The following is a 15,849-nucleotide window of genomic DNA, read 5'->3' as shown; positions in this document are numbered from 1 at the left end:
AGTTTTTTTGTCCTCAGATAGGATGGACAGTTCAAGCCTAGGCAAAATAAATGTGTTTCATTTTCCTAAAGAAACCCAAGATTGCTAGAGTATCAGTTTATGGAACTATTTCCCCCCGGTGTTATGCTAGCAGGTTGCAATTGTTTAGATGCATCTTCCTTAACATTAATTCAGTTAACTTCTTTTAAAAACATCCACTCCCCTGAACACATGTGTCTGAGAAGCATTTCCTGGTTTGTTTTTTTTTTAGGATTGTGGAGAAGGGATATTATAGTGAACGAGATGCTGCAGATGCTGTTAAGCAAATCCTGGAGGCAGTTGCCGTAAGTATGAATTGACAGCAATAGCGTAACTCTTGGTAACCTTTTCCTTGTACAGAATCATTCCTTAACAAGTGTATGTCTGTGACCAGTCAAAACATTTACATCAAAACATTACAGCAAAACAGTAAGAAATACTTTGTAGACAGTACGTTGAATACATTTATATTTTCTCTTGATTGCTCAAACTCTGGAAGATGCAGTCCTCCTATATAATGCCATAAGTCTGTTAAAATAATTTCCCATTATTATGAAATCAGACTTTGGGGCTTATAGTCATTCTTCTCTCTTCTTTCCGTTTCTTGAGTTTGTTTCTCTATTGTTTTTGTTGTTTGGCAGGGAAGTGAAGGAGGGTGGAATGTGAGAAATATAGATCTGGGAGCATAGAGGTTATTGATTTTTCTTTCAAGACAAGGGAATTCAAGTGAAAAATTCTGACAGTTTTATTTTTTTAAGGAAGAAATATAAATTAATGTTTTTAAGGAGAATAAAGTGTTGTAAGTTAATGATGGAAACTATGCACCCATATTTACACAAACATGTAATTTTGAGAAGCTTGTTGGATTGAATTAATAAGGAAAAATTTGCCTAGATAAAACAGACTCCACTAGTGAAAACCTTCCCATATATTTAATGGTTGTCTAATGTGTGCTGGAACACGTTGGTGGTTCATTTATTGAATATGAAGTCAGAACAAAAACAAGATGAAGCCCAAGGGGAAATGTTTATTCAGGTTAAAGAGACAAATCTATAAAATATATCAGAATTAAGATATATTCTATTGTTTAGAGTCAGTTATAAAACTAAAATCATCATTCAGTATCTTGAGAAACCAGCCACAATGACAAAAGTACATGTCCTATGAATTTTACCCCCAACCAAACCAGGAAGGAGGGAAGAGGCAAGGGAGGGAGGGAGAGAAGAAGGAAGGAAAGGAGGGACTCTGACATCTAACTAGCTTATCTATCATTGATGAAAAGGAAAACACAATCTCGGCAATCTGTATAGGACTGCTAGAGATAGCAGATCTATGGTCTAACCAAATCCATGATTGAGCTATCAACACCAAGTTCAATTGGCTTTATAGCCCAGTCTTTCCAAATTATTCCTTCCTATAAAAGCGTTCTGGTCTTTTTGCTCTGGTGGGGTATAAAAAATTTGAATTGGGGGTAGGGAAAAGCTGGAGAGGCTGCCCTGGAATTTTACTATAAATTCACAATGTGCCTCCTGATCATATGAATGTTGAATTTCAAATCCATCCTCTTACATACCCCAAATAACCACTCCATTCCAGAGTTTTCATCAAACACAGTATAGTTACCATACCCGGTTTCCTAAGCTTGCCAATTTGGGAATGATTTTTGACTCTTCCATTACCTTCTTGCCTCACATCCACCTTCCCGACTTCAGTTGGGTCTTCCTTCTACTGCCCATGAACCTAGTCCTGCTCCCTACCATGCTATGGATGCTCCTGATGTGCTTCGTTAAACAAAACCAACCAACCAAACAAAACAATCACTTCTAGTTGCTTCCAGTTCCTGTCCTTAAAGATAAAAGTCTAGAATTCTTTTTTGCAGTCTGTTTTCATCTTGTCATTCTGAGTTCAATAATGGCAGTTTTATGCCTTTCTTAAATACCCATTTAAAAACTTCATTCCTCATTACCACATGCAATAGATTATCTAGTTAAGTAAACATGCTGGCAGTGGCCCACCATCACTTTAGGCAGGCAGCTAGTATAACAGTTAAGAGTACTTTGGGAGTCAAACAGAGCTGGGTTCATTTTCTGGATATGTGAGCTGGGCCCCAGTCACTAAACACTTTTGAGCCTCAGTTTCCTCATGGAAAATAGGCATAATATTCAACCTAACAGAGTTGTGGAAAACACTAAATAAGATAAGGCAATGGAAGTCTTAGCAATGTTCAAAAGAGAGGCAAAAGGATAAGCAACTTCAGACTCAGTACGTCCATGTAAAGATATATTAGATGTTGTAAATCTATACATAGATATCTACTCCCCAGCTAAGTACTAAAATCAAAAACAACTGACAATAGTCACTGCTCAATATTTACCGAATAAGTAACTGAAAATTTATCAAAATAGGAAGTCACTATTCCGTTTTGTCTTTCTAGATACTGATACTTTTAGTGAAACGTCCTTACTATCATTTTTCTACTCATTTCATATGAAACAAAGCTTTCTTTATAACTTGTTCCCATTCATGAGATTATTTTCTGCTCCCTTACTATCATTTAATTATTTTCCCGTCATTCAAAATGCACCTTTATGTTTTCTCTGGTTACCTTCATCCATTTAGGTCAGCTCTTGATTCTTTTGGCTTATCACAGTGGGCATGCTTCAATTTAGTGATACCTCAGGTAGCTGACTGGGAGAACTCTGTCCTCATTCAGTGAATGAGAAATGAATGCTTTCAGCATCAGACTTTTCCACCTATTGGAGTTACACTAATTAAGGAATAAAAGGGCCCCCAACAGGGATGCCCCAAGTAGGGTACACCACATAGAAAAGAGGGACTAGATAGACTTCAACTCTATTCCAGATTTGCAAAGATGGCTTGATTAGTCTACTGGTAATCCTCAATTTAAAACAAAAAAATTTGTTGTTCTACCTACTCAGAAAGTTTCAGTTTAATAAGTAGGTTACCAAGCAAAGGGAAAGAAAGGAGAGAGAGGCAAACGGAGAAACAGACTCTTAACTATAGAGAACAAACTGATGGTCACCAGAGGGGAAGGGGGTGGTTGGGGAAACAGGTGAAGGGACTTGCTGTGATGAGCACCGAGTGTTGTATGGAAGTATTGAATCACTATATTGTACACCTGGAACTAATATTACACTGTATGTTAACAAACTAGAATTTTAAAAAAACTTAAAACAAATAATAAAAAATAAAGAGAAATAAATAAGACCAAAAAGATAAAAGTAAATTACCACATTCAAGAAGTTTTATAAAAATCAAATTTTCTCTGATTGCTACAACTAGCAATCAGATTAACTTAGAGGGAAAAAAAGTTAAAGTCATTTCCCTAAGTGTTTCCACAGGTAGAAAGCAAGCGATTTAAAACTTGTGGGAAGTGGCTGACATTTATGAAATAGTTTATTGTCAACTACACAGCTATAGATAGCTATAAAAATAGGACAGTTGGGAACTCAAAGTAATCAGTGATACATCTCACATTTCCTCTGGATCACACACTTAGAAGACTATATCTAGGCTGGCTTTTGAAAGCACAGACGCAGAAATCTTAAAGATTGAAAAGTTCTTGGGAAATACTTTGTGGGGATAATTATACCCCTTAGGTAACAAATCTGGCAATCCTTCCCTTCCTCCCCACTTCACCCTAATTCTTGCCCCAAATATTTCACAGTATTTGTCTGACTATAATCTTGCTTCTTCTGCTTTTTAGCTTTAAATAGAATTTTTGAAAGCTTTTAAAGTGAATTTGAAAGATGTTTCCCTCTTTGAGTTTGAATTCATACAGTTAGTCTTTGAGGGTAGATCATTAAGCTTTCTTGAGTATTCTATCTTCCTGAAATGAATTCCAGGTAGACCCAAATTAGATGGTCTAAGTCAGTCTGGACATTCTGAAAGGGTCATCATGTCCTCATCTGTCATAAAGCACAATGCTGAACCTTGAAGCCCTCCTTTTCCATTTACTTAAAAAGATAACCAGGGAATTCCATCACCTCTGACATCTCTTACCATTGCCACCACCTCCTGACCTTTCTTGCCCTCCGGATATCCTACTGTTCCTCTGTTTCCAGAAAAATCACTATCTCCCTTTTTTTTCCACTCCACTCCTGATGCCACTTTCCATCTTTTGCTAGCCATAGCTCTCTTAGGTATGTCTTAATTTCAAAGTCATGACTTGAGAGCCTGGAGAAACTTGTACATATAGAGTATATATTGAATTTAATAAAATAGAAGGAAATGGTTAAAGAACTTAAATATGTCTGCTACCCTAGCACATAGATTTGGGGTTAGAATTTTGATAATGGGGAGTGAAGAGTTACAAACAAAAGCATCCCACCCTTGAAGGTTATGGAAACCAATATGGCATCTCAACATTGAAGTCAAATAGGATGTGGACATGATTATAAGGATGCAGGAAAAGATCAAATAGTACAGGCTTCTTTTGGTAAACATTTTTTAAAACCTGTAGCTTTGCCTAAAAAAGAACAGATTTACCATATTAAAGAGTCAGTTGGTAAAGAATTGATGACTAGATACTGAAGAACTGGAAAGGCAGAAGGGGAATACTAAACTAAGGGTACCGTGGCGGTAGCACATGCAAGGAAGCAGCCTCTCCTCAGACTGAGGGGAGCAAAACAAAGAGTGGGAGAGGATTAAAACTTAGACATTTAAAAGGAGGTGTGATGAAGGTGCACTGCTTGGCTGGTGCTGGTGTCTAGTCTGTGACCTAAAGGAGTTGCCCCCGAAGCTGGCGCTTAGACCTTTGAGCTCATTGATGAGGATGGTGTTCTAGGCAGCTAGTGCTGGTATTGCGGAAGAGGAACACTGGTTGGTTCTGTGAGCATTTGTGGAAAAACTGCAATCAGCAGCTGCCACCAGAATGATCTGCACTGCAGGGTGAAAACGTGTCTTTAGGGTGCATGGGAATAACAAGCGGAAAGATAGGCACAGAAAGCAGATGGGACTGAGCAAGTCCCTTCATCCTCTTCCAGAGTGGAAGGCTCTCCCTAGTGCCCTCTGATGGCAGAGCCGAACAGGAAGCCAGCAGGAGAAGGAAAAGTGTGGCTTCTAATTCAAGTCTCAGCTTCACAAAGTGGACTACAGAAGGGTGATTTACAGCTGAGAGCCAATAACTTAATAAATGGTACAGGAATTTATTTAAAAACAAAAATAAATTCTCAAAGTTCCTGTTGCTATTCATAGTCTTCTAAAACGTTCAGTCTTTACTAATGTGCATTAAATGGTTCTAGAAGTCAATGAAATCAAAACAAGTACAGCAGCATTGAAATAAATTACTGTCTATATTTAATACCAAGTACTCTGCTTGATAACGTTTATAGGTTTAATGGGCAATACATACATTATCAACTTTATATTATTTGATACATTTAAACCATCTTCCACCTGACCTCTCATTCTCTATTGGCAGAGTTGATGGCCCTTTATAAAGATGGAAGACGTCAGAACGTTTTTTCCCAGCCTCCCTTGAGGTTAGGCAAGAGCATATGACCTGACCCTCATCAGTGAGCTCTGATGGGCAGTCTGCCTGGGGGTGCTGGGGAAACTTCTTCTCAGTAAAAGGAGACCCAAGACAGGGAAGGTCATTTCTCTTTTTCACTGGCATAGTCAGGTCTGCATACGATGTAGGAAACTGCTTTTTCTGTCTTGTAATTAAGAAGAAAAACATAGCTGTGTTGAAGAAAGCCAAAAAAAAAGTACACACCATTAGAATTCTCCTCTTGCTTGATACCTTATAGAATGAGGATAATAAGTTTCTCAATATTTTTGCCACTTTAAATTGTAAATCCTGTTACTTGAAGCAATAAGATACTGAACTTCTTGAATAAACTTTTAAGTATATGCTAATAACAATTCTGTGGTCAGAACAAGTTGTATAATTTTCCATCTTTCGAAACATAACACAAAGGGCATAAAAAGATTCTCGTCCCGCAAATTTCTAAAAACTGAATTTCACTGAATATCAAAAACACACCCACACACTGGTCAATCACAAGGTATAAGATTATTAACAGCAGCAAGCTTGCTTCTGATACCTGTTCTTTGTTTTTGTGAATATTGTTCCCGCTTGGGTCCACTTATTGTCAGTAAAAAGATTCTGAGAGTTCAATTAAGTAATGAGGCACTGGAACAGAAAATGTGGGGTTCTTTGTGGTTTGTTTTAAATCTGTCAGTTCCCATGCTATTTCCATTTCTTTCTGGGGGGGATTTTGTCTCTTGTTACTCACATTTGAACACTGATCTCTGGGGGATGGATTTTAATGCAAGGCTCAAAGCACTGAAACACTATAATGATAACTTTACCAGTAAAAATAAAAGTAGTTATACATTCTTACGAAGAATTGAGAGATCACAATTACCAGAAAATAAATAACAAACAGTTCTATTAATGTTCTAATATTTTGATTTATAACACAGAATAAAGTAGAGTAGTGGCTCAGTCAGAGCATAGATATTTTATCAGAAAAAAAGTTTGGAACAAATATAATCTATATCCTGAAAATTAGAGCTCAATATTAGGAAGCTGGAAATCTAAAAATAATTCCTGGGAGGGAGAGTATCTTTCTCATTAAACGTTTCTGTACATCATTATCAGCAGTGTAATAATGATATCAAAATTTTGTCAGATTCCGTCTAAGTGGCTTTCTCTCTCTTGAGTTCTGGGAAAATCACAATTCTAGGAATATATATTAAGAAGCTTACTAGTTTATGGGGAAGATAGACATGTAAGCACAAGGGCTATAAAATGACATATATGCATCTATTGATGCATTTTGCTGATTAGAGAATGTGAAAGCTATTCAATATATCTAGAGAGAAACTGAGTCAGAAAAATCTTGCCAGAGGAAGTTATATCTGAGTTGGGTTTTAAAAGAAAAATTGTTGTTTAATAGGTAGCCAGTAGGAAAGAAGTAGAATTCCAGAAACACTCCTATTCTCCCACAGATTTTTAGGGAACATAATAGACTAAAGGTACAAAGGCATGAACTGCTGATATTTGGCTCTAGCGAGAACTGGGGCTTGAGAGAAGTGGGGAGCCCATCCTGAGGGGCTTACCTGACTTTCAAAAGAGGTTCACGTGGTTCTGCAGATGAGGAGATGTGAGGGACTTTTGCTGCAGGATCATCATCCGGACAGCAGCATGAAGCCTCAAAGCAGTGAGGCCAGTTAGGAAGATATGGCAAAGTCAAGTCAAGAGATGAAAAACATCTGAAGGGACCTGGTTTGTGATTATACGAATGAATGCCCTAACCAACTAACCCCAGAATTCCCCTTGAATCTTCTCTGTCAATATTAGTGAATGTTACATATGTGAAGACGTGGAGATAATGAAAAATAATCTAGAGCAGGGAGCATGCAGAGGAGCAATTTAGACGTTTGATAAGAACGTCTCATAAAACTCTCTCACTTTCGTTAACACTCTCTTCTCACCTCTGCGCACTTGCTCTCTGAGATTTTATTCCACTTTCTTCCATCCAGTCTCACAGCTCCTCTAATGACCTGTGTTTCTTCCATTCCTCTTTCCCTCTAGTTCTCCTCTAGAGAACTAATGATGAATAGAACAACAACAGCAAAAATAACATTTTAAGAGACCAGCCAAAGCCTTTAGACCAGGGTGAATGTGTTCACTATGCACAGCACACATTGTAGGTCCCCAGGAGAGCTATAGAAAGTAAATATGAGACACAGTCCCTGCCTGGAAGAATTAACAAGGCAAACAGGATTTTTTTTTAAAGATTTTATTTATTTATTTGACAGAGGGAGAAAGAGAGCATACGGGGGGGAGGAGGTGGGGGGATGGCAGAGGGAGAGAGAAGCAGACTCCCTGCTGAGTTATCTTTCTTTGGATTGAGATGAGTGTTTTCACTATTTCAAAAGCCCATTGAAGTGTCATGGACATGACATCTGATTTGTGTTTGGCGACCTCAGATGATAGTCTTTACGGATTCATTCATAGCTATTCAGGCAGGTTTCTGTTGATTAGGGCGTGAGATTCACAGATTCATTGACTTCAGAGCAGGAGAATTGGATAATCTCAAGTAAAGGTGGGATATATTGTCTAGTTAATGTTGGCAGTATCCAAAAACACAAAAAAGGAAACAATGTAATAATAGAGAAGTACTCACAGTATCCTTATGAGGTCAGGAAAGGCATGTATCGTTTCTGTCTCTATAGATGACCTATGAAGACTAATGTAAATAAAGATAAAGAGAAAAAGATGGGAATCCAAGCTATAAGGGAATACAGTTTTAAGTAAGGTAACAGATTTTAATTATGTTTAGAAATGCTTATTCCAAGCAGATGTGTATGAGCAGACCATGAGAGGAAGGATATTATCATATTATCACAATACCCTTTTTATTTTAAACAAACCTTACTCTAATCGGTAACTTGGCCTATTTTCCATTCCTGTGACACTGTATTGCACATATATGTATTCTGTTCCTCTGATATTCAATGCTCTGAAAAGCTGAAATTCAGAAAAAAAAAAAAGCTGAGCAAAGAATTCTCCCACCCACAGTGGGGTCTCTAGGAGGACGGTCTCTTCTTTACATCGATATAATTTACATGCAACAGCCTCTCCCTACTACAGGCTACAAGAGAAGGACTCGCGGCTGGAAGGATCCCTTTGTCAGTGGTCCCCTTTTAAGAAAGAATGATTGTGTGGAAAATATCAAAGTACCGTGCTTTGAAGGTGAACAGTGATCTTTTCTTTGTGAATCTGCTTCTCTGCAAGGATAGTAGAGTGACTAAGGTTAGACTCTAGTTAACTATTTCTGTGTTATTCTTCCATTGTTTGTTTACTGGAGGATGGGGTGGGACCATGAAATTTATGTCCTTGCTCTCCAGTAGTAGTTCTCTGCCCAAACCTAAAGTATGCCCTGTCTTGAGGGAGTGAAATCCTATTTTATGTTATACGGTACAGTGTGAATCTACATTTGTAATGTCTTTGACCCATAAAAATGAATTTTTATTTTGGGAATGGCCAATTCAGAAGTAGTGTTGAAAAACATGAACAATTCTCTCAAAGAGGTGGGATTCTTTTTTTAATTTCTAGAAGGAGAGCATTCAGGCAATATAATACTCTGTTAATTTTACTCTTTGAACATGGAATTTTGATTTTATTATTAAATAATTCAGGAACAAATTCTGCAAAAGTTTTACAAAATATTTTTACCTGCCTAATAAGTAAGAAATACATAATTAAATGAAGATGTCAAATTAACTTACAGGCATAGGCCTAGATCATAGCCTATGTACATTACACTGGTCATAGAAACAGAAGGTTAACTCGGTTTTCTTATTTTAATCATTGTCTTCCATCCCATCTCAAGTGTTTAGCTCCTGAATAAGGAATGTTCACAAAAGTCCAGCTTACTCACTTTGACTGAGATGCAGAATTTCTCAATGGGGCCAATGGGAATACTCGGTTTCATGCGGGTAAGGCAGTTCTTTGTAAGTGTTGAGTAGTCCCAGCTATCTCAACCTATTCTGGCTGCTATAACAGGATACCATAGATTGAGTGGCTTAAACAATAAACATTTATTTCTCACAGTTCTGGAGGCTGGGAGTTCCAGATCAGGGTGCCAGCATGGTCAGATTTTTGATAAGGGCTCTGTTTTGGGTTTTCAGACTGCTGCCTTCTTTCTGTATCCTCACATGAGTAAGAGAGTGAGCTCTGGTCTCTTTCTCTTCTTTTAAGGGCATTAATCCTATCATGGGGCTCCACCCTCAAGGTCTTAGATCTAATTACCTTCAAAGGCTTCACCTCCAAATACCATCACACTGAGGACTGGGACTTCAACATTTGAATTCTTGGGGACACATACATTCATCCATAGCACTCGCTCCAATATATTAATGCCAGTTGGAGACCCAGATATTGTGACAACAGAAAAGAAAAATACTTACACACAAATTTCCAGTCCATCTAAGTGGAACCTTCCCCTTAATCTGTTTTTCTTTCTCTCTTTCTTTCAACCTCTCTCCCTTCCTCCTTCCTTCTATTCTCACTTCTCTTTACCTTGTAAATTCCAGAGAATCATCACCATCCAAAGATTCAAAGATACGTAAATACCATTGCAATGTATGCAGGCAGTGCTAGACACCCTAACAATTCTTGTTAACTTTTTTTGTCTACTTCAAAGAAATTTTCAGTAACTATTAGTGATTTCAAAATGTTTTTTTGACCTAGGACAAGAATACCTTCCTCATTCCAATGTCCCACTTTATCATTCTACCTTTCGTAAATGTAATTTAAGGTCCCTCTGTGCTATATCCTCTTTATTTTTAACTCATGAAAGAAGTATGGTATATTTCTAATGTATTTCACATGCTGTATATTTAATATTAATCTTCCATGGTTTCTGAATCTTGGTGTTTTCTCCAGATTATTTTGCTTAAAGTTTACAGAGCCTGATCTGCTCATCTTTTTTCCCAAGGAAATGCTTCCCTATATATTATCAATCTGTAAAATTTTCCTGGAATGTCAGGGTTTTGCCTACTATGTTATAAGCAGTTGGTAGGTTAAACAGAGAACTACTTACCTATACACTGCACGCTTAAAAATAATCAAAACTCAGATTTTATTAATAGGACATCCAAGTGTTTTAAAAGATCTATATAAGTGGCGGGGCGCCTGGGTGGCTCAGTCAGTTAAGCATCTTGGCTTCGGCTCAGGTCATGATCTCAGGGTTGTAGAATCAGCTGCCCATTGGACTTCCTGCTCAGCGTGGAGTCAGCCTGTCCCTCTCCCTCTGCTCCTCCCCTCCCTCCCTGCCTCGTGCTTTTTCTTTCACTTTCTCTCAAGTGAATGAATGAATCTTTTAAAAAAAATGATATATGTAAGTTGCATAATATTAGCAAATGATGTCCACCAGTAAAATGAATAGTTTACGTATATAACTTGGGATGTAGACAAGGGTGAGTCACCTTTAACTGTCTTTGTTTTCTTTATGTGGCAGTATACGTTGACCTGAAAGTATAATAAGAATTTCAGCTCTAAATGTGATATAGCTCACCTACATGTTGGAGATTATTGCATTGTCATCTCTGTAGTCATCAGTCTTCCTCACATTTACTTTGTGATATTTAAAGGACTTTGCTTGAACATTTCGGATCCTTCTTGATTTATGAGAGAAAAGCATACATCATATCATAACATTTCCCCACCTAACCCTCCACTATCTCCCCATCAGACTCACAGTCCTCTATGTGTGACCCTCAGAGTCGTGCCGGGAAAGGCTCCTTGCTGACCTTATGATCCTCTCTCTCTCCATGAGCCTTCATTCATGGCGCTTCAATAACCTTCTGTTCTTCCAATATGAGAAACTCTAGTTCCTGGAACTTTGAATTCTTGTTTGAAACTAGAATGTATGGGACGACTGGGTGACTCAGTGGGTTAAGTGTCTGCCTTGGGCTCAGGTCATGATCCTCGGGGTCCTGGGATGGAGCCCGGCGCCAATGTCTGGAATGTTTCCTGATACATACTGGGTATTCTGTAAATATTTGTTGGATGATTTGACTGACTAAAGATCTTCATTCATTTATTTAATCATGCACTCATTCATCAGCTAACCAAACAAATAATAGATGTTTATTGAGCATATATTTAGCCCCTGCCACTGTTGGAGTCATTAAGAGACACATGGCACTTGTGTGCCAAGAGTTTGTGTTCTTTAGTCCATTACTTGCTAACTGCAAAATACTCAGTATATTAGTTTTCTGTTACTGACTAACAAATTACCACAAATTTAACAGCTTAAAACAACTTATTCTCTCACAGGTCTGTAGGACTGAAGTCCAGTGGGCTCTACTGGGTTCTTGGCTTAGAGTCTCACAAGGTGGAAACCAAAGTGTTAGTCAGCTGGGCTCTTATCTGTAGGCTCTGGGAGGAACCTGCTCCCAAGCTCACTCAGGTTGTTGCGTAAGTTCACTTCAATGTGGTTGTATGACTGAGGTCCCTGTTTCCTACTGCTTATCAACCAGGAGCTCCCAAAGGCTGCCTGCATTTCTTGGCACATGCCTCCCTCCATCTTCAAAGCCAGCTAGGGTGCTTCAAGTCCCTGATTTTCTTTTCTGCTCCCAGCCAGAGAAAACTCTCTGCTTTTCAAAGGCACATGAGATTTGATTAAGCCTACCCGAATAATCTCCCTTTTGACATTTAATATAATCATAGGAATGCTACCTCATCATATTCATAGATTGCACCCACACTCACAGGGAAGAGCATTGAATATAGGGGCTAATTCCATAGAGTGGTCATTCTTAGCATTCCGCCTATTACACCCAGACCAACCTACTCTTCATAATCAGTGTGTGATGCATGAGTTTTCTACCATCATGTATTTAATCTAATCAACCCCAAACATGGTTTCCATGGGAAAGTAAATGAGGAGTCCAAAAGTTGACCCAGACACATGGATAAATTTGAATGTCATTGGTTTTCAGGCTTTTCAGACACTCATTTACTGAAAAGTGTTTTGGTTTGTTTGTTTTTTAATGTGTAGCACTTACTCTGTGTTCTCATGCTCTTCCTTTCATTCTTTTCTCCTGTTTTTTTCTCCTGGTTTTTGTTAGGAAATCAATTCTGCTACTTCAAAGTATTAGCCACAACAAGTATTTTCAAAGGTTTTCAAAACTGTTTGCTGTATCTTTGAAAACAAGCTCAAACACAGATCAATGATCAAAAAGAAGGAATGATAGCTGTGGTTGAGACTATGTGTGGCATCTCGGCATGTAAAAATACAAATATACAGTATACTCAGATACATTTCTTTTTTCATGTTGCTCTCTTATTTTGTTTCCCTCAACAATATGTCTTAGAAATCTTTCCTTTTATATATTAGTTTGTTATCACTGCATAACAAATCACCACAAACTTAAAAGCATGACACAATACCCGTGTATCTCCTAGTTCTTGTCAGTCAGAAGTTAGGCATGACACGACTAGATTCTCTCAGTTCCAAAATCAGGGTATCAGCAGGGCTGCATTTCTTTCTGGAGGCTCTGTGGAAGAATCTGCTTCCAGCACATTGAATTTGTTGGTAGAATCCAGTTCCCTGCAGTTGCCTTGACACGAGACCTTCTCCATCTTTGAGACTGCAGTGGTGCATCAGATTCTTCTCACGCTTTGGACCTCTTTAACCTACTCTTCTGCCTTCCTCTTCTGCTTTTAAAGGCTCATGCAGTTACACTGGGCCCATCTGGATAATCCAGGATAATCTCTATATTTTAAGGCCAAAGTGATTAGTAATCCTAACTACATCAGCAAAGTTCCTCTTGCCATGTTACATAGCATGTTCATCGTCCTGGAGATTAGAGCATTGAGTCTTTTTAGGGCCATAATTCTATCTACCACATTTTAGTGTGTATGGATCTTTTTCATTCTTTCAATTGCTTCAGGGTCATTTATTTCATACTATGGGTTCTATAATTTATCCAGGTTCTAGATAGTTATGTAACTTTTTTCCAATTTTAAAAATTATGAAAATATTGTCATAAATATCCTTGTAGGCATATTTACACACAAGTAAAAATATTTCTTTAAGATACATTCTAAGAAGTGGCTTCTATGAGACATGCTTTTAAGTTTGTGGTGATTTGTTATGCAGTGATAGCAAACTAATATATAAAATATGTATTCATTTTATACATTTAATGGATGCTGCTACATTGCAAGGCTTTATCAGTCTACAATCCTGTCAGTACTCAGTATGAGTTTACCTTTTTACCAACATGTGCATCTAACCAATCCTAATATCAGTCTTTTTGTCGGGGAGGGGAGTAATATAAGTGGTAAAAATAATTCATTGTTTTGATTTACTTTTTCTAATTATAATACTGAAGATGTCATGAGTATTTCTTGGATTTATAGGCCATTTTCAATCCTCTGTGACTTGGTCATCATATCCTTTACCTTTTTCTATCCTTTGCTCTTTTTGCAATGATAATTTTACATTTTTTTTCTTTTCTTATTATGTAGGAGCTCTTTATATATTCAAATTTTAATCTTTACTATATATCTTTATATGTAATCTATATCATATAGACAGATGGATAGATAAAGTAAATGTGTTCTCCTAGTTTTGCTTTGTTTATGCTGCTTTGTGTAATTTTCGTTTTTATAGTGATTTGAAAAAGTTTTTTAAGTTTTTATTTAAATTCCAGTTAACATATAGTGTAATATTAATTTCAGGTGTACAATATAGTGATTCAACACTTCCATATGATACTGGGTGCTCATCATGACAAGTGCCCTCCTTAATCCCCATCACTATTTCACCCATTCCCCCCCCACCTCCCCTCTGGTAACCATTAGTTTGTTTGATATGACAATTCTATACATTTTGCTATGCTTACCATGATAAATATAGTTATCATCTGTTACCATTCAAACTTATTGCAGTATTACTGACTATATTCCCTATGCTGTACTTTCATCCCCATGACTGACTTATTTTATAACTGGAGCTTTGAACCTATTAATCCTCTTCAGTTAATTCACCTGTCCTTCCAACCTACTCTCCTCTCACAGCCACCAGTTTGTTTTCTGTATTTATGATTCCATTTCTGTTGTTTTTTTTTTTTAGATTCTACATATAATTGAAATCATATGGTCTTTGTCTTTTTCTGTCTGACTTATTTCACTTAGCATAATAATCTCTACGTCCATCCATGTTGTCACAAATGGCAAGATCTCTGTCTTCGTATGGCTGAGTAATATCTCATTTTATTTATACACACACACACACAAACACACATATGTCCCGTCTTCTTTATCCATCCATCTCTGGATGGACACTTAGGTTGCTTCCATATCTTGTTGTGAGCTTAGTGAGCTTGTGTATGCATTTATATTTTTAGTTCTTCTGGTGTTTTTCCTTTTATAACTTTAAACAACATCCTTCAACCTCTATTTTATGTTTCATTAAACTTAAGCAGTATCACCACCCTCTTTCTACCGAGAAAAATAAGGAAATTAACATACATACACTTCTTCTATTGACCTCCACCTTCAAATTCTTTCTTGTCATATCTCTGTTTTACATTGGTAAGGTTCATATCATTTATATTCTGCATCTTGTTTGTTTTTTGGGGTTCTACATTTAAACGGACTTGATGGCCATCAGCCCTTTACCACATTTCTTTCTCTTTATTTCTTATGTGGCTGAATTTATTCATTTAAGTAGTTAGGATTTTGTTTGTTTATTTTCTTTGAGTCTTTTTGCTTGTTTGTTTTTTCCTCTTTCCAGAAAGACATAGCAGCAATATATCCCCTGAGTTCTTTCGTGACTTTTATGGCCACTTTATACTTGCAGGACATATTATAAATTTGCAGGACGCTTGGTTCTAACCTCAGCAGTCAGTATGCATTCCTCTGTAGTCTCCTTGCACTGAAACCTGCCTTGCAAAAATCTGACACCAATTTTATATTTCCCTTCTTTGAGATGGTCTGCTTTTTTCTGCCTACAGGTCTAAGAATCCCTTCTTTATCCTTGAAGGTCAGTAACCTGAGCAGGTGCGTGTCAGTTTCCACAGCTCTTCCTGTGAGAAAAGCAGCAATAGCTTTTCCCCCATTTTACAATTATGTACCAACCAAAGCTCAGAGAAATTGGCTTTTGCACAGTTGTACAAATAGTGGACCCAAAGTTGTTAAAACTCCCATTCTAGGTTTGACCACATTGCCAGGCATGTGTACAAGTCTTCTTTATCAGCCTTTGGGACTCTGGGTCTTTTAAGTTTCAATCTGTACAAAAGCCCACTAACTTAAGCAGTCTTATGGGCTTTGAATAATTT

At 37.5% G+C, this 15,849-nt stretch overlaps 1 protein-coding gene across 2 annotated transcripts in view; it reads left to right on the top strand.

Moving 5' to 3' along the window:
* The window catches only part of CAMK4 (calcium/calmodulin dependent protein kinase IV), a 207,123-nt gene that overhangs the window by 140,752 nt on the left and 50,522 nt on the right, over positions 1-15,849 (top strand). For both annotated transcript variants that reach the window (XM_032403866.1, XM_032403867.1), the window contains one exon: positions 251-323. In XM_032403866.1, coding sequence (XP_032259757.1) covers positions 251-323 — 73 coding nt within the window. The remainder of the gene's footprint in view (positions 1-250; positions 324-15,849) is intronic.

This window comes from Phoca vitulina, unplaced genomic scaffold (genome assembly GCF_004348235.1).
Source record: "Phoca vitulina isolate PV1807 unplaced genomic scaffold, GSC_HSeal_1.0 scaffold6, whole genome shotgun sequence".
Lineage (NCBI taxonomy): Eukaryota > Metazoa > Chordata > Mammalia > Carnivora > Phocidae > Phoca > Phoca vitulina.
The sequence above is the reverse complement of the archived record's forward strand: the minus strand, read 5'-3'. Positions and strand labels throughout refer to the sequence as shown.